The 19,790-nt window shown below is 40.2% G+C and overlaps 1 protein-coding gene across 1 annotated transcript in view; it reads left to right on the top strand.

Annotated features, from left to right (window-relative positions):
* Positions 1-19,790, top strand: part of ptprn2 (protein tyrosine phosphatase receptor type N2) — a 254,053-nt gene that overhangs the window by 89,977 nt on the left and 144,286 nt on the right. The window contains exon 10 of the mRNA XM_020494845.2: positions 16,565-16,644. Coding sequence (XP_020350434.1) covers positions 16,565-16,644 — 80 coding nt within the window. The remainder of the gene's footprint in view (positions 1-16,564; positions 16,645-19,790) is intronic.

Genomic DNA, 19,790 nt, shown 5'->3' on the forward strand with positions numbered 1-19,790 from the left:
AGAACACATTCTTATTTTCCATGACGGCCTAGGAACGATGGGTTAACTGCCTTGTTCAGGGGCAGAACGACAGATTTTTACCTTGTCAGCTCGGGTATTCAATCTTGCAACCTTACGGTTAACTCGTCCAATGCTCTAACCACCTGCTTTACATTGCACTCCACGAGGAGCCTGCCTGTTGCGCGAATGCAGTAAGAAACCAAGGTAAGTTGCTAGCTTGCATTAAACTTATCTTGTAAAAAACAATCAATTTTTAAACCTACATATTTAGTTAATATTGCCTGCTAACATGAATTTAATTTAACTAGGGAAAATGTGTCACTTCTCTTGTAACAGAGTCAGGGTATATGCAGCAGTTTGGGCCACCTGGCTCGTTGCGACCTGTGTGAAGACTATTTCTTCCTAACAAAGACAGCCAACTTTGCCAAATGGGGGATGATTTAACAAAAGCGCATTTGAGAAAAAAAGCACAATCGTTGCATGACTGTACCTAACCATAAACATCAATGCCTTTCTTAAAATCAATACACATAAGTATATCTTTTTAAACCTGCATATTTCGCTAAAAGAAATCCAGGTTAGCAGGCAATATTAACCAGGTGAAATTGTGTCACTTCTCTTGCGTTCATTGCATGCAGAGTCAGGGTTTATGCAACAGTTTGGTCCGCCTGGCTCGTTGCGAACTAATTTGCCAGAATTTTACGTAATTGTGACATAACATTGAAGGTTGTGCAATGTAACAGTAATATTTAGACTTAGGGATGCCACCCGTTAGATAAAATACCGAACGGTTCCGTATTTCACTGAAAGAATAATCGTTTTGTTTTCGAGATGATAGTTTCCGGATTCGACCATATTAATGACCTACGGCTCTTATTTCTGTGTGTTATTATGTTATAATTACGTCTATGATTTAATATTTGATAGAGCAGTGTGACTGAGCGATGGTAGGCACCAGCAGGCTCGTAAGCATTCATTCAAACAGCACTTTCGTGCGTTTTGCCAGCAGCTCTTCGCAATGCTTCAAGCATTGCGCTGTTTATGACTTCAAGCCTATCAACTCCCGAGATTAGTCAGTTTAACCGATGTGAAATGGCTAGCTAGTTAGCGGGGTGTGCGCTAATAGCTTTTCAAACGTCACTCGCTCTGAGACTTTGAGTAGTTGTTCCCCTTGCTCTGCAAGGGCCGCGGCTTTTGTGGAGCGATGGGTAACGCTGCATCGAGGGTGGCTGTTGTCGATGTGTTCCTGGTTCGAGCCCAGGTAGGAGCGAGGAGAGGGACGGAAGCTATACTGTTACACTGGCAATACTAAAGTGCCTATAAGAACGTCCAATAGTCAAAGGTATATGAAATACAAATTGTATAGAGAGAAATAGTCCTATAATTCCTATAATAACTACAACCTAAAAACTTCTTACCTGGGAATATTGAAGACTCATGTTAAAAGGAACCACCAGCTTTCATATGTTCTCATGTTCTGAGCAAGGAACTGAAACGTTAGCTTTCTTACATAGCACATATTGCACTTTTACTTTCTTCCCCAACACTTTGTTTTTGCATGATTTAAACCAAATTGAACATGTTTCATTATTTATTTGAGGCTAAATTGATTTTATTGATGTATTATATTAAGTTAAAATAAGTGTTCATTCAGTATTGTTGTAATTGTCATTATTACAAATATTTTTTTTTGAGGGGGGTCCTCCAATAATCGGTATCGGCTTTGAAAAATCATAATCGGTCGACCTCTACTCATGAGGCATTCATAAGTTATTTTCTTCTAGAACCAATGGCTATATATCATTACTTCAATGCTCAAAAATGGATGTAGCAACTGTAGATTGCTGCATATTGAAAGGAAGTCCCAAAGACTAGCAGACACACAGCCCTCCACGAATTAAGTTTGAAACCCCTGGTCTAAACTAAAAGACCATTTATAATTCAGAAGAGGAAGACGTTTTTTGTGATGTAAAAAAAAACTCCAATGTGAGCCTAGGGAACAGATTAAAGGTTGTCCAGCACTCCAGAAACACTAAGTACTGTGTGTGTGGAGCTGCCCCTGCAGTGCAGTAGCAGAGTGTGTAGGCGTTTGTTGTTATTCTGACCTTTGTGTGTTTGACTTCCTCTGGGGAGAGAAATCAGCTCTAATTACCTCCACATATAGCATGCGTCCTAAATTGCACCCTATTCACTATATAGGATCCATAGGGTTCTGGTCAAAAGTAGTGCACTATATAGGGAATAGAGTGCCATTTGGGACATAACATATTCTGATGTCTCTATTGGATTCACACCGCTGCATTGTTGTTGTCGATGACTCTAAACACATTTAAAAAACAGTCATGTTTCCTAACAATATGCTCTTTGTTGTGAAAAGACTTGAGAAACACACACCCAAGTACATAAGCTTGCGCACACACACACACACACACACACACACACACACACACACACACACACACACACACACACACAGACACACAGAATCCCACTGCAGAGAGATAGCAGTGTTCATGTATTAATGACATGGTGGACTATCCTTGAACCCAGCTAGATTCTCATGGTAGTTCTATGGATATGCTGCTGGAAGCAGACCATGTAGGAGGCAGACGAGGCCTGTAAAAATCAAGTCTGACAATCCTTTCAAGCCCCTACACCAGGGGAGGGGATGTCTGGGTGCTTCTCATACAACACTATTATATGCTTAGATGCCAGAGGTGCAAACAGTAGGCTTTGTTTCTATGGATGCCTACTGCTATTTAGGTGCTTAGTTACATTATTTTGGAGGTAAATATGACAAATTATCATTGTGGTCCTATGTGGCTCAGTTGGTAGAGCATGGTGCTTGCATTGCCAATAATCATAGGTTTAATTCCTGCTCGGGCCACCCATTTGAAAAATTCACACTGGGGCCACCCATATGAAAAATGTATGCTCGCATGACTGTAAGTTGCTTTGGATAAAAGAGGCTGCTTAATGGCATACAGTATGTTATTTTTGTGTAACATACTTGATTTTAGTGATAGGACAAACTAGGCAAACCCACCAAATGAGATTTTAACCAACAAAACAGTTTCAACTACAAGTCATTCGAAATTGCTCAACTAAACTTGTCAATTACTCATGAGGGATGAGCGCTATGAGTCATGCATCTCTGTCCAGACCGGCTCTATTATGCCGCACCGAGCTGATAGCTTAGCGCCTACGTAGTCTGTTCCAGGAGACCAATATACAGAGATACAGATGCCTGCTAATGTATCTTTTGTCTGCCCTGTTTTTCCCTGCTTTTGGACTAAATGCGCTGTGCTAGAAGCGTATTTATGGAGTAATGATGGCCGTCTGTTCGCGGATGACGCGAGCCGGAGCTCATTGTGTTTCTCTCCAGTATGCTCAGCAGGTGAGACTATGAAAGCACCCATCTCGATGTGAACAAACTGTCTGCTAGTATGGGTCAGAACACACTGACACCCTGACTGTATCCCAAATGGCACCATATTCCCTACATAGTGCATAGGGCTCCAGTCAAAAGCAGTGCACTGGGTCGTTCCACCAATTCTGTGCCTTTTTGATAAGTTTAATTTTGTCCAAAAACACGTTCATCTAATTTGAACATTCTGTCATAAAGAGAACATGTTCGACTTCATAAAAACACATTTTCCCATCTCAAGAGGTTACATTTTTTAAAAACACTACAGTTAGTGCCTATTAAGTGCCAAATAAAATTAAAGTGTTGATTGTAATAGAGATTATGATTTCATTTTAAATCAGACATAAATGCCCTTGTGACAAGGGGAATGGAAGCTTGTTGTGTGCAACAGGGAGGTGCAATTGAATACAAGCTTCACATTTGTTAAACGCCCACACCAGAAGAAATCCACTTTTTCTAGCTGAAAGTCAATGGCCAGAGGTTACCCATGATGTTGCGCAACGACTTAAGTCAATAAGTCCTAGTTTTAATCAAAGTATGATCTAGTTGCCCTTGAAGTGACAAATCCGAACTGTCATTTTGTGCAAATCTGTGTGAATGCGTTGTCTTTTCCTATGATATGACAAATTATTTTCAGCCTACGCTTTGATTCAGGGCTGGTAACATTTATTTTAATGTTACCACCCCATTGCGTTGTTTCTTAATCAGAAACAGCAAAAAAGTTATTCCTCTTTGAAGGGTCAAATAGCCTTGTGTCCACTTGGCCACCTGAGCCATGGAACAAATAATAATAGGGGGTGCAGCCCCCCCCCCCGCCCCAGAAAAGGGTCATAATCCATTGGATAATTTGTACATTTTCACTTTTATACTTTTTTTATAAACTTTTTTTATTCTAGCTAGTCTCTATAGAAAATACATATCTAACCAGTTTATATAGCATTTGGCCTGCCCCTGTCGCCCCAAGATAAATGTTTTTGACCAGTAAAGTCTTGCTCCACTGTTTTGATTGGTGTAGCGACAGCTAGAAACCTCAAGTGTCTAGCCAGAAATTCAAGGAACTGACCAGACCGCGCGTGCGCAATCGTGCGCATGTTGATTTTGTCCACCCACACCAGACACGATCAGGACACACAGGTTAGAGTATCAAAACGGAACTCTGAACCAACTATATTAATTGGGGACAGGTCGTAAAGCATTAAAACATTTATGGCAATTTAGATAGCTAGCTTGCTGTTGCTAGCTAATTTGTCCTGGGATATAAACATTGGGTTGTTATTTTACCTGAAATGCACAAGGTCCTCTACTCCGACAATTAATCCACAGATAAAAAGGGAAACAGAGTTTGTTTCTAGTAATCTCTCCTCCTTCACATTTATTCTTCTTCTTTGGACTGACCAACTTTAAGGTGCATTTCCACCACCAATTGGACTGGAGTGTGGACCTCAGTTAATCTTTCAATCACCCACGTGGGTATTTGCTCCTAAAAACCAATAAGGAGATGGGAGAGGCGGGACTTGCAGCGCATCAAGCGTCACAAATATAACCAAGTTCTATTTTAGCACGTGGCTACGCAGACGCTTGTTTACGCGCGCATGCAGTGTGGGTGCAATGATTGAATAACATGTATGTGCACATTTATTCTGCAACTCTCGTGCACGTGACGCGAACGGTGTGGTCAGCATGTTATAGTTACATGTCATTTTGTGGCGTGCGTGATCATGAGCAAAGTCATTGTAGCCTATCATTTCACTTCCCCTGTGAGAACCATGAGCACAGGCTGACTTTACTTTGCTGTGCCAAAGCCTGCCAGCAGCTTACCTACCAAAGTTTGCAACGTGTCCATTACAAAGCTGATATGTGTTTTTCAACAATCTTTCAATAGTTATCCATATAACAGGAACTTCGTCTAAGTCTTTCTAACTAGATTCGTAGCCACAATTTTCCCTTAAATCAATGCTTATGACAAATCCAGAACCAGCCATAGGGCCACCTGGCCATAGGGCCACTAAAAACATTAGCTAGCTGTATAAGTTTAGCTAGCTAGTTACACTGACAGCTGTCAGTGCTCTCTAATTGTTCATGTTTATGAACTCCACATGGAAATTCCCACACCCAATAAGTAAGCTTTGTCATTCTTCAGAGGTGGAACCTAAACGTGCATTTCCTTTCTCAGACAGGAAATTAGGTTGAAGGTGTGGCGTCAACTTCCTCTGGGGGGTACTTAAAAAAAATTATACAACAGTTGACGTGTTATGCTGGTCCCGCTCAGTTTTCCACCACAAAACACCATAAAAAGGTAGAACCAGCTCACCTGCTTTTACACTATGATTTGACAATAGGAGGCACGTGAGTTTCAAGTTTGGGGAAGCTAATGTACACCATAAAAATGCACCTTTTATAATAAAGCATTCGATGCTTCATCCGCATTTGCAGACTTACTGTATGTAAGATAGCCTACTATTGGTAATGTGATGAGTAGATTCGATAATCATAATTTATAATATCAACTCAATCACTGTTCACAAAAAAAGACAGTTCAATGCATGGCTGTCCTAGGAGAAGGCCTAGGATGTATCAGATACGTACCTCTTTCTTTGCACAGGAAATTTTTTGCCTTTTCTAAACACATGTCATGCAATTATACTACACTTTATATGACTGGAGACATTTGCAGAATCTTTTGTAATACGACAAATTACAGGTTAGCCTACTCTGCTGACACTGACAAACAGGCGTTGTCTGATCCATATAATAGGCCTACGAGAAGGGGAGACAGCAATAGAATACGACACCCATCTAAACTGCAGGAGGAAATTATTGTCCAAAAACAAATTGACCATTTCCCCAACAATTCTAAATAGTAAGTATGTGCAGTGCACTCACCGGGGGTGCCAATAAGATAGGCTATACTGTTGTTAGCTCAATTAAGTTGAGAATTTTGATAAATTAAAATACAGATTTGAGTATTTCCTTTCCAAACTATGTTTTCCCACGACTGTATTTTGAAATATTATGATATGCCTACGTGGGGCATCACTACTTTTCACCGACAGTCACAACTCAACAATCATATACAATGTATTTGGTATTTGTCTACTGCACTGCCCAAATTGCGTGCGCTGTCTTTACTTCCGACAGAAGGTTTTCACCAACAACGAATGAGGCAGGAGAAGTTCCTCCCCAATTCATTTTCAACGAGGGCACGCAGAGAAATGTGCAGGGGATTGTGGGAAGGTGAGCAGCGAGAATCCTGCTTGCGGAGCGGTAGAGAAAGTTGAGTTCTGCAACTGTCGGCAAAGCGATTTTTAAAACGATCCAGAACTTTTTTTTAAAGAAGCTAATATTCCTCTGGCCAAATCATGCTTTAGTAGACTATTTTGAATGATTTTATTTATTTATGTATAGACAAGTGTAGGCTAATTAGGCTATATAATTTTGGCAATTTAATTCAACTTACTTTAGGCAAAGCTTCCCCTAGACTTATGGACGCACTCCCTATGGATTTGACGGTTTAATGTTTAAAGGAATAGTTCCACCACATTTAAACAAGAGTTCAGTTCACGTAACAGGGTTGACCTTACAATGAAATAAATAATAATCACATTAAATAAATCATTCTTCAGAAATGACTTTGTCCAAGCAGCAAAATGACTAGGGATTTACAATGATGGCGAACATGGAGCAACGTTGGGGTTAAATGGGTTAAAAACCTTTCTAGAAGTCACAGAGGGTGCACAGAGGGACAAAATGTAAAAAATAAGGCATTTTGGCTCTAGGAAGTCTTAAAAAAAAATATAATTCCCCATGTGGTCTATATTAAAGGGCACTTCATTTAATATAACAGGCTTTTAAAATTAAATATTGGTGCACAATTTCTACTTAAAATATCAAAGGAATGCAAAAGGCACCCATTTGGGAAGCAGCCTTGTGCTTCTCTCTCTGGAGGTGTGCAGGATGAGATTGAATGAGGTGAAAAGAGATATTCCATAGGACAGGATACGGGCCATATGAAAGGATTATCATGATACAAATGAGGTGGTTTAGCGTTGGGGTGCATGTTTTGGATGGATTTCAGTTTGTACATTGGGTACTGTTATGTAAAAAAGTATAAACAGCACGTTTCTTTGAATATGGTGATTACGTATGAGTTTTACTGATTATAGACACTAGGGGGAGTGGCCTCCTCGAACACTGAGGTACGCTGAGATGAACTGAACCCGGTGAACTGATGGACAAAAGCATTCACACACAACACAAAGACACACACCGATGCACGCACGAGCACAAACACACACGCACAGGCGCAGACAGGCAGACAGACAGGCGGTGACACACGTACACAAAGACACACACAGTCGCACACACACACACACACTTCCCCCAACTAAGCTAATATGAGCACTGAGCTTATAAGCCCCATTCGATTACACAGAACACCAGCTGAGTTTGGTAGATAACTTATCCAACTCAATCACCCTAGAGTAGTGGTTTTTCCAGAGTATATTTACAAAAAAAATTGGGAAGAAAAACACAACTGTTTCATTTGAGATGCATCAAGATTCCTGGCATACCTTTGGCACAAGGGAGAATGTTGGAGTGATTGTGGAAATATAGACCTTTGAGAGAGCAAACAGAGCTCAGTTGAAGGCAGTAAAAGAAGCACGTTTCTCTTTGAGAAGGTAAAAGTGAGGAACGTTGCTCACTCAATGCTCATTCAAAGCTGCGTACATGGGTGCGTCCCCTATTCTTTATATAGTGAAGTAGTGCACTATATAGGGATTAGGGGGGCCGTTTGAGATGCAACACATGCCTCCTATGGCGGCTGTGACGGACAGTCTTCTCTCAGACTGGGTTACTATAGGGTGCCAGTGTGATGATGGATCTTCTCCCAGCTCATACAAAGAGGCTGGAATTAACTAGACTTCCCAGGCCACACTCAACGGGTGAAAAATGACTTGATGTGCGCCCCAAATGGCGCCCTATTCCCTATGTAGTGCACTACTTTTGAACGGGGCCCAGGGGGTAATTTCACCTGACAATGCCCCTTCACACTTCAAACATCCTAGAATTCTGGCATTTCCCCACAGCTACTGCTCTAACACAATGTTTTGTTGTCTTATCCACAATTTTTGTATTGGCAGTAGGGCTGGAATAATTGTTTTTTATTATGATCATTGTGATACTTCTTTTTGCAATACTTTTTTTGACTCAATGTCTTGTGAATTGTAATATTGTAATCAAGAAAAATGTTTTCTTCCTGGCATTATTTAAAAGACCTACAGTGCATTCGGAAAGTATTCAGACCGCTTGACATTTTTGGCTGTGTGCTTAGTCGTTGTCCTGTTGGAAGGTGAACCTTCGCCCCAGTCTGAGTTCCTGAGCACTCTGGAGCAGGTTTTCTCCAATGATTTCTCTGTACTTTGCTCCGTCTCATCTATCCCTCGATCCAGACTAGTCTCCCAGTCCCTGCCGCTCAAAAACATCTCAAAAGCATGATGATGCCACCACCATGCTTCACCGTAGGGATGGTGCCAGGTTTCCTCCAGATGTGACGCTTGGCATTCAGGCCAAATAGTTCACTCTTGGTTTTATCAGACCAGAAAATCTTGTTTCTCATGGTCTGAGAGTCTTTAGGTAACTTTTGGCAAACTCCAATCAGGCTGTCATGTACCTTTTACTGAGGAGTGGCTTCTGTCTGGCCACTCTACCATAAAGGCATGATTGGTGGAGTGCTGCAGAGATGGTTGTACTTCTGGAAGGTTCTCCTATCTCCACAGAGGAACTCTTGAGCTTTGTCAGAGTGACCATCGGGTTCTTGGTCCCTTCTCCCCCTTTTCCCCCGATTGTTCAGTTAGGCCAGGTGGCCAGCTCTAGGAAGAGTCTTGGTGGTTCCAAACTTCTTCCATTTAAGAATGAGGGAGGCCACTGTGTTCTTGGGGACCTTCAATGCTACAGACATGTTTTGGTGCCCTTCCTCAGATCTTTGCCTTGGCACAATACTGACTCAGAGCTCTACGGACAATTCCTTCGACCTCATTGCTTGGTTTTTGCTCTGATATGCATTGTCAACTGTGGGACCTTTATATAGACAGGTGTGTCTTTCCAAATCATGTCCAATCAATTGAATTTACCACAAGTGGACTCCAATCAAGTTGTAGAAACATCTCAAGGATGATCATTGGAAACAGGATGCACCTGAGCTCAATGTTGAGTCTCATAGCAAAGGGTCTGAATACTTATGTAAATAAGGTATTTCTGTTTTTATTTTTATAAATTTGCAAAAATGTCTTAACCTGTTTTCGCTTTGTCATGATAGGGGTATAGTGTGTAGATTGATGAGGGAATTAAAAACAAAAATCTATTTTAGAATAAGGATGTAACGTATCAAATTTGGGAATGTCAAGGGGTCTGAATTAAGTGCGCTGTAAGTAACATAGTAATACAACACATCTCCTGGTCACGACAACGCCGAAAAATATTCCAAATTAGATCCATAATATCGACAAACATGGCAAACATTTTTATAATCAATCTTCAAGGTGTTTTTCAAATATCTATTCGATAATATATCAACCGGTTCAGTTGGCTTCGTAGTAGGAGCGAGAGAAACAATGGCCGCATTTGTCTATTACGCACAAATCACTCTGAGAGCCACCAGGTGACCATTTACGCAATGTTGTCGCTCACGCTCATTTTTCTAAATAAAAGCCTGAAACTATGTCTTGTGACACTAGACACATTAGGGAAGCCATAGAAAAAGGAATCTGGTTGCTAGCCCTTTCACTGCTCAATAGGGACGCATAGGAACGCAGAGGTTTCTAAATAAGAGTCACTTCCTGATTGGATTTTTCTCAGGATTTCACCTGCAATATCAGTTCTGTTATACTCACAGACAATATTTTTACAGTTTTGGAAACTTTAGAGTGTTTTCTATCCTAAGCTGTAAACTGAAATTGTAACCAGCTTTGTTTGTATGGCTTGTTTAAGAAAGGGCGATACTTTAAACAAAATGTCATTTTCAATTAGTCGGAAATGAGAAGTTGTAATCTGTATGAAGGCAAAATGGCAATTTTTGAGCAAAGGATGACCCTTTCTTAATAATCTACTGGAGATCCATTTTGGATTTAAGTGTAATTTATGTATGAGTGAAGCTTTTAGTGAGAGGTTTAAAGCTTTAATATTTAATCATTTTAGCCCCCCAAACTCATATTCATTATATAAATAGGTATGTTTAATTTTGTCTGGCTTAGCATTCCAAATAAAATGTTTTTTTTTTGCTCATATGATTTTAAAAAACGAGTCATCTGGAGTAAGCAGTGCCATTAGTAAGTAATTAAACTGTGATAGGACCAAAGAGTTATTCAATGTTATTTTTCCATAAATAGACGAGTCTCCATTGTTGCAGAATCTTATCAATTTTGGCAACCTTCTATTGAAATTAATTGTGGTAAGTTCATTTATATTTTTTGAGATGTGAAAACCAAGTATGTCTACTACATCCTAAGCCCAACTACAAGGTAGTGTAAACACTGTTTTTATTTTACGATCCAGTATGTAATATGGTACACGTGTCATAATTAGGTTTTAATCCAGAGAGACTAGAAAAGTGATCAAGATCTTCAATTAGACTGTTCAGGGATCCAGATTGTGGACTTAGGAAAAAAACTAGAGTCATCGGCATACATTGACACTTTTGTTTTTATCCCCTGTATTTCTAAACCCTTGATGTTCTTGTTTTAATAGCTAGCATTTCAAAGGCCATAATAAATAGATATGGAGACAATGGACAGCCTTGTTTTACTCCTCTTAAAAGCTCACTACTTTCTGAGTGGTAAACATTATTTACTATTTTACATCTGGGGTTGCTGTACATAACTTTAACCCATTGTATAAGAGATTCAACCAAATTAAAGTAATCCACGCATTTATTTATAAATTCTGGTCGTACTTTATCAAACACCTTTTCAAAATCTGCTATGAAGACCAGGCCTGGTATCTTTTGATGTTTCATAATGTTCAATTGTTGCAAGTAATTGTCGTATTTTATCTCCAATATATTATCCATGTAAAAAACCTGTCTGATCAAGGTGAACAATATCTGATAAAACCTTTTTTTTATTCTATGTGCCCTGCATTTCATCTGGATTTTCACATCACAACATTGAAGTGTTAGAGGCCTCCAGTTTTTTTTAAATGGACTGGATCTTTATACTTACCACCTGGGTCCTGTTTTAGTAGTAATGAAATCAGACCTTCTTGTTGAGTACCTGAAAGTCTACCATTTGTATAGGAGTAATTAAAACATGTTAATAAGGGATCACAGAGTACTTCAAAAAAAGGTCTGATATACCTTTACTGGTATACCGTCAAGCCGTGGTGTTTTTCCAGACTGAAAAGATTTTGCCTCAAAATTCCTCTTCTGTAAATTGGCCTTCACACGGGTCTTTCTGTAAATGTGTTATTTTTACATTATTATTATTATTATTATTATTATTATTATTAGGAAAGAAATCCTTATAGTTAACATCATTCAGTGGATATTCAGGAGACTGAAAATAAAACATACACTTAAAATATTTTGTTTCCTCTTTCAAAATATAATTTGGTGAATCATGGATAACTCCATTTGTAATGAGTTTCTGTAAATTCTTTTTGGTAGATTTTCTATGTTGAAGATTCAAGAAAAAAAGTTTTTCACCATTTTCCATCCAATTTGCTTTATTTTTGTAATACATTACACTTAATCATTCTTCAATAAGTACCTCCAATTCTTTTTGTTTTTCCTTTAACCTATTTTGTGCCACTATACTACAGTTCCCATTACCATCTACCTGCGCTGTTACTTCCTCTATTTCCTTTATTAGTCTAATCTTTTTTTGACCCAAACTGTTTTTGTTTTAATGATGAGTGTTGTATTGAATGGCCTCTGAAAGTACATTTGAAAGTGTCCCATGCAATAAGGGGAACTGCTGTACCTATGCTGTACAAGAAAAAGTCAATTATGAATTATTTTGTCTTAGTTAAGAACAAATTGTCATCCAATAGGCTTGGATTAAATTTCCAAAATCCCTGTCCAAGTAGAAATTTTGTAAGAGTTAAATGGAGGCCAATTAGATGGTGGTCTGATCCCATTCGGTCTCCTATTAATACTTTTTTTCTACTTTTGATGCCAGCAAGAACGAGACCAGGAAGTAATCAAGACTGCTAGCTTGATTAAGCCTCCTCCATGTTTATCTCACTAGGCCAGGGTTTTTCACCCTCCATATATCCACTAGTTCTAATGTATCCATGATCTTTGTGCTTGAGGGTGATCGTTTGTAGAGTGATTTCCTGTACGATCCATTGAGGTACTTAAAACCGTATTATAATCTCCCACCATAATGATAGATTATTTCGTTGCTTGTGAGCTCAACAGATTATTATATATATTTTCGAAAAAGTGTGGATCATCGTTATTTGGCCCATATAGATTAATTAGCCAGATCTGTTTTTGGTCCAATAGCATATTTAAAATAATCCATCTTCCTTGAGGATCTGTTTGCACAGCTTGCACAATCGGATCAACATTTGTATTAATTATTCAAATCACCCCTTTTGAATTTCTTTGCCCGTGACAAAAATATATTTCTCCCTCCCAGTCCTTTTTCCAACCAATCTCATCTATATTTGTAGAATGAGTTTCCTGTAAACAATAGATATTATATTCTTTCTATTTTAGCCATGTAAAAATTTATATTTTTTGATCTGCTAAGCCATTCCAATTATAACTTTCTATATTTATTTCCCCACTTACCATAATGATACTTACCACAACCAATGTTTGTAAACTTACCATTAAAAAGCACCATGATGATTAAGTGTCCCTATAGCTGTACCATAATAATATGCACTGTTAAGCTGCAACTTTGTAAACCTCCAATTGTCTTAATATTCTGCCCACTAAAAACTCCCCCCATATTTAGGTCTGTTGCCACTAAGACCATCAGACCATCTCCCTGATGCGTCCTAAGGCAAACCCTTGGCCGCCAATTGGTGTTGGCCAGAAGGAAATATGGGCAGTCCCATGATAACATAAATATCTATGAGGATGCTTAAAAGAACTAACCAAATAACATGGAAAACAGTAAAAAAAAATATATATATAAGAAAATAGTAACAATATTAGATAATATTAATAGAAATAATAACAGCACAATCTTATAAATGCCTGCTCATATATTTAGAAAGTCCTAGCAAGGCTGTAAGCATGTCAACCCAGCCTGCTCAGTTCATTTTATTCAAAAAATATATATAATTTAATGAAGAGAAAACAACCTAAATATATCGCAAGACCAGTCCTTTTTTATGTCCATTAAATGCAAGACATATTTCATGTAGTCCTCATTATATCCTGTTCTATTTCGACAAAAGAAGGAAAATGGAGCATAGATTCTAACAGTCGCTAATGACCGCAAGTAAAATGTGTCTTAGGCATCACATTATATCCTGTTTATATATTTATATATATTATCACATTATATAACAGTATTCCTGTTATATCGTGCCACGGCCGTGCCAGAGCCGACCGCAAGCCAAACACCTAGGCCTATATCATTAGGATCAATAATATAAAAGGTCAAATAAATAGCTTATATAGAAATATATAATATACCTTTCTCTCGCTTAGAGAAGTGCTTCCATAAGCCAATTATTGTACTAGTTCTACCGTTAACTTGAATCACTTTATCCCAGTGTTAACCAGCCTGCCACACACTAGAGACAACTCTCTTGACAATACCTAATCCATCCATTTGCCAGTGTATCGGAAGAATAATCATCATTTAAATTTTTTATATTGAGATGGATTTATTTTTATGTGAAAGGTAATAACACCAATTATTTTAGGATTGTATAGGCCTATTCCTATCGAGAACCTAGGCAGGTTTTTAATTATATAATCCTTTATCCTAGCCCTACAATAAATCTATTAATATTTATTCAGTTTTATCTTAAAAGCCAATTGTTCCGTTTCACATCGGCAAACAAGGGCCGCACTATATAACAGCATTTAGGTCATAATATACCCGACCTCTACAATTTAAGCCATATCATATTTAAACAAAACAAAAAACTACCTTGGTATTTCCAATGTACAATCGTCAAATGAAATACATAAAACATCATATGGATCAGGGACTACTTCAAAAGGAGGTAGCTATCACTCACAGCCACGTTGTAATCTTCGAGTCCTTGAACATTTGGTTGTTTACTTACAATGTTTCGACCAGGAAGTACATTGTTTATTCAGATTAGCTGCTGCAGTTGTTTGAGCGATGTCCAGTTTGCAGCCGAACCTGCAACATGGAGAAGACCAGCAAGGGGACTCTCAGCATCACGCAGACATGACTTCGCCGTGAGCATTCCTATACATGGAACAGGGAGGACACTTGAATTAGGTTGGTGACATTTGACCTGTTCAAAGGTCAAAACAGTTTAGAGTTTTGTCCCAATTCACCTTCATAACCTAGCCTGGTGGAACCAGCCTGATCACTGCGTTTAACATTCTATTCACTTCACACATGATATCTGAAGTGAAATTGAAAGGTGAATGCAGCGATCAGGTTGGTTCCACTACGCTAATCACGACCACCATTGATAATGTAATCAGTGCTCCGTGTTTGTGTGTGACAGACCAGTGTCTTTGATGAGGGGTCAGGAACTGATCTATGCTGCCATGCCCATCAATGGGGCGCTGGCAAGGACCTCACCTCCAGCCTCACCTCTTGCCTGCTCACCAACGGTCATCGATGGGTTGCCCAGAATTAGGTAGGTTTAGTCTGACCTCTTCAAACTTCAACATAGTATATTTTTGTTTGTCAAATATCACCTATCCTAACTGCCGTTGGTAATAGAACAGCGACTGTGTATGTGTTCACAGATGCATCTATGGAACAAGCACTTGGAGACTTGCAAGATGATGTGAGTCCCGACTGACAGACGGGCTTGATACTGATGTCTCTAAATGGAGAGAGATCTTGCACTCAGCATTAAAATTGTACTTGACACAACTTTTACTTATGTTGTCTTTTTCTGTTAATGAATTGTGGGAGAAACCCTGTTTATTCCGCACCAGGATCAACTCCTGTTGAATACGGGACACCAGAAAGGAGGGTATGATCGCCCCGACATGTTTTCCAAGGTAGCCCCATTACCACCAGGTAATGCCGATAGGCGCGGTATCTGTATCAGCTGGGATGATGATGAAAGGTGTACATTGTTATATTAGCAGAACACTGCTTCTATGGTATTATGTAAAGGGTTGTTTATTCTACATTGACCTGTTAATACATTTAAAAGTGATCAAAACCCTTAGTTTACAATATCTACATAAATTCAGAAATTGCATTCTTCTCACAGTACTCTGTAGGCTACTGATCTATTCAAAGCTTCCTCCGGCATCTCACCATACATTTGCCTGTAGTTATTGAACTCAACCTGCAGGAGGTTTGAATGTTGTGATTGAGTGGGGGAAAACAGCTGCAGGCAAGGTTCTGACAGATGGGTGTGTCTTGGTGGTGACAAGGACACACCCAAGAAATACACACATCAAACCACAACCCCAAGCCAACTCACGTTTGGCTTCTGTCATGGCCGCCAGCATTTCTTGAGGAGCAAGCCAAAAAATGAGGCCAAATCAGCAGTTCCTCTACTCTATAAGATGTGGCCATCTATTGATTTTATGTTACTAAACGATCACAGTAGTAATTCTTCAACGAGTCTGTTACCGCGGTTTGTGTTTTGAGCACATACCCCCTAAAAGGTCTGTTCCTGGCCCTGGACAGACGGGTAGCCAGAGATGAAAAGCAAACAAGGTTCTCAGCTGCAATACGGGTCCACAGTTCCATGTTTTTGGTGTTTTGTTCAAATTCAAACAAAGAGAGAAAACAACCCCCCCCCCCTTCCATTGTCTGTGTCCATGTCCGCTATGAAAGGTGCGAGTTGATTTTGAAGCTCGCTGGTCGCTGAAGCTCTCAGGGAGTCGCTCTGTCTTTCTCGACTCGTCTCTATTCCTCTCTTTCTACCTCGGACTGCGGTTCAATTGAAGGGTATTGAGTTTGGGGTGTTGCTAATTTTGTCTCTTTTTCTTCTGTCTTCCAGAGTGCTGGGTCCAGCTGTAACCTTCAGGGTGGGCACCAACCCTCACAATGTTAGCACTGCAGATGTGGCTCACGTTGCAGGTAGGACCATTCTCACAGTTACACCAACCCATATCCCCCAAGATCCACCCACCATTATCATGACCGATCATCATCATTTATTGAATAATGTGTCCCCGAACAAAGGGGGGGGTAGGCCCACATTTTTTTTCTCTTAACTGACTTGCCTAGTTAAATAAAGGTCAAATAAAACATACAATTCATGCACATGTACACTGACAGTCACACAGCACACACAAACAATGAGACACACAGGGTTTGTGTGCTCTACCCATGCAGCACACAAACCCACACAGCAAGTAGAAATTATTAGCTACATTTCTAACTCAGCACATTTAAATAGAAAGAACCATATCGTGCCAATGACCTCCATTATACTGGATTTAATTTCCACCACCTACACACCATTTTGTCATGTTCTCTCTGTTTGAGTAAATGAGAGTCTCAGATCCACCGCGCTTGATAGGATAGGTATCACAGTGTCCTTCTAGTCCGGACAAGCCCATGTCTATAAGACTATTAACATGGTGTAATGACCAATGAGGATCAGTTTCACACAGGATAACAAGCTGGACACACTGCTGTTCCTACTGAGATACATAGTCTGCATCCCAAATGGCAGCCGATTCCCCATTTAATGCCCTACTTTTGACCAGGCCCCATAGGCTTAGTATTAGGGCTCTAGTCAAAAGTAGTGCACTATATAGGGTGTAGGGTGCCATTTGGGACGGAGAGTGTGACTCTCAGACAAGCTAGTCTTCGTATAGCCAGATGTGGTCTGATAGAAAGGTGTCATGGCGAGAGAGAGAAAAATAGGATTTGATATTTCAGTATGCACCACTCCTGCACCGCACCACAACACAACGCTGGCATTGTCTGAGCTTGGGACAACACGGGAGGGTGTCGCCCTTGCTTCGATTGGAATTGACTTTGCGAAGCAGAGAGCAACAGTCCAACAGTCAATAACACCGGGGTTGGAACAACAACAGTAACAACTCTAGCACAAACCTCATGGAGCCTTTTTTTATTGGCTGAAATGTGCTGTTCCATTGAGAGGAATTTGGCACCACTCTACTCCTGTTGTATTATAGGGTGGTATATGGGGGTTTGTTTCTGTCCTATCCATTTACAGAGATGCTACAACAACAACACTACACTCTTAGGGGGAAAAAAGGTGCTAAGTAGAACCATACAGGCTTCTTCGGTTTGTCCCCATAGCGAAACCCTTTTTGGTGCTAGGTAGAACCCTTTGCTGAAGGTTCTATCTAGAACCCTCTATGTATGGTTCTTAAAAGAACCCCCTGTATATGGTTCTACCTAAAATCCTCTATGAAGGGATCTACCTAGAACCATCTATGAAGGGTTCTACTGAGAACTCTTTTTTTCTTTCTTTGGAGGGTTCTTCCTATGAACAGTTCCACCAGCCTTATTAGCCTTTCAAATGTAATTATTTATGAAAATACATTACATATAAACTCAGAAAAAAAAGAAACATCCCTTTTCAGAACCCTGTCTTTCAAAGATAATTTGTAAAAATCCAGATAACTTCACAGATCTTCATTGTAGAGGGATTAAACACTGTTTCCTATGCTTGTTCAATGAACCATAAACAATTAATGAACATGCACCCGTGGAACGGTCATTAAGACACTAACAGCTTACAGACGGTAGGCAATTAAGGTCACAGTTATGAAAACTTAGGATACTAAAGAGGCCTTTCTACTGACTCTGAAAAACACAAAAAGAAAGATGCCCAGGGCCCCTGCTCATCTGTGTGAACATGCCTTAGTCATTCTGCAAGGAGGCATGAAGACTGCAGATGTAGCCAGGGCAATAAATTGAAATGTCCGTACTGTGAGACGCCTAAGACAGCACTCCAGTGAGACAGGACGGACAGCTGTTCGTCCTCGCAGTGGCAGACCATGTAGCACAACACCTGCACAGGATCAGTACATCCGAACATCACATCTGCGGGACAGGTACAGCATGGCAACAACAACTGCTCGAGTTACACTAGGAACGCACAATCCCTCCATCAGTGCTCAGACTGTCTACAATAGGCTGAGAGAGGCTGGACTGAGGGCTTGTAGGCCTGTTGTAAGGCAGTTCTTCACGAGACATCACCGGCAACCACGTCGCCTATAGGCACAAACCCACCGTCGCTGGACCAGACAGGACTGCCAAAAAGTGCTCTTCACTGACGAGTCGCGGTTTTGTCTCACCAGGGGTGATGGTCGGACATCATCGGACTGAACCTTTTTGTTATTGCAGGCATTCTCAACGCTATGCGTTACAGGGAAGACATCCTCCTCCCTCATGTGGTACCCTTCCTGCAGGCTCATCCTGACAGGACTCTCCAGCATGACAATGCCACCAGCCATACTGCTCATTCTGTGCGTGATTTCCTGCAAGATAGGAATGTCAGTGTTCTGCCATGGCCAGCGAAGAGCTCGGATCTCAATCCCATTGAGCACGTCTGGGACCTGTTGGATCAGAGGGTGAGGGCTAGGGCCATTCCCCCCAGAAACTTGCAGGTGCCTTGGTGGAAGAGTGGGGTAACATCTCACAGCAAGAACTGGCAAATCTGGTGCAGTCCATGAGGAGGAGATGCACTGCAGTACTTAATGTAGCTGATGGCCACACCAGATACTGACTGTTACTTCTGATTTTGTACCCCCCCTCGTTCAGGGACACATTATTCAATTTCTGTTAGTCACATGTCTGTGGAACATGTTCAGTTTGCCTCAGTTGTTGAATCTAGTTATGTTCATACAAATATTTACACATGTTAAGTTTGCTGAAAATAAACGCAGTTGACAGTGGGAGGACATTTCTTTTTTTGCTGGGTTTATATGGGCCTAGTTATACCCTAACACAGTGGTGTTAGGAGTCTCCTGGTTTACAGGCCACATTATGCTGGCTTGCAAGTGAATTGTAATACGGAGTTAGGCTATCGAACAAGTGGAATTTTTAATCACCTGCAACCTGCATTAAGAATGACTGGCAGTGTATGGAAGGTTAAATACTGAGACTACCTCAATCATCTAAACTGAAACAACCATCTCAGCAACGGGTGAAATAAATCTAATTACTAACAGATTGGATTAGTTTAGAAAACGGTATATTATTTATGTTTGTGTAGCATAAAATGAATCAACCAATCAATG

This window comes from Oncorhynchus kisutch, linkage group LG11 (assembly GCF_002021735.2).
Source record: "Oncorhynchus kisutch isolate 150728-3 linkage group LG11, Okis_V2, whole genome shotgun sequence".
NCBI lineage: Eukaryota > Metazoa > Chordata > Actinopteri > Salmoniformes > Salmonidae > Oncorhynchus > Oncorhynchus kisutch.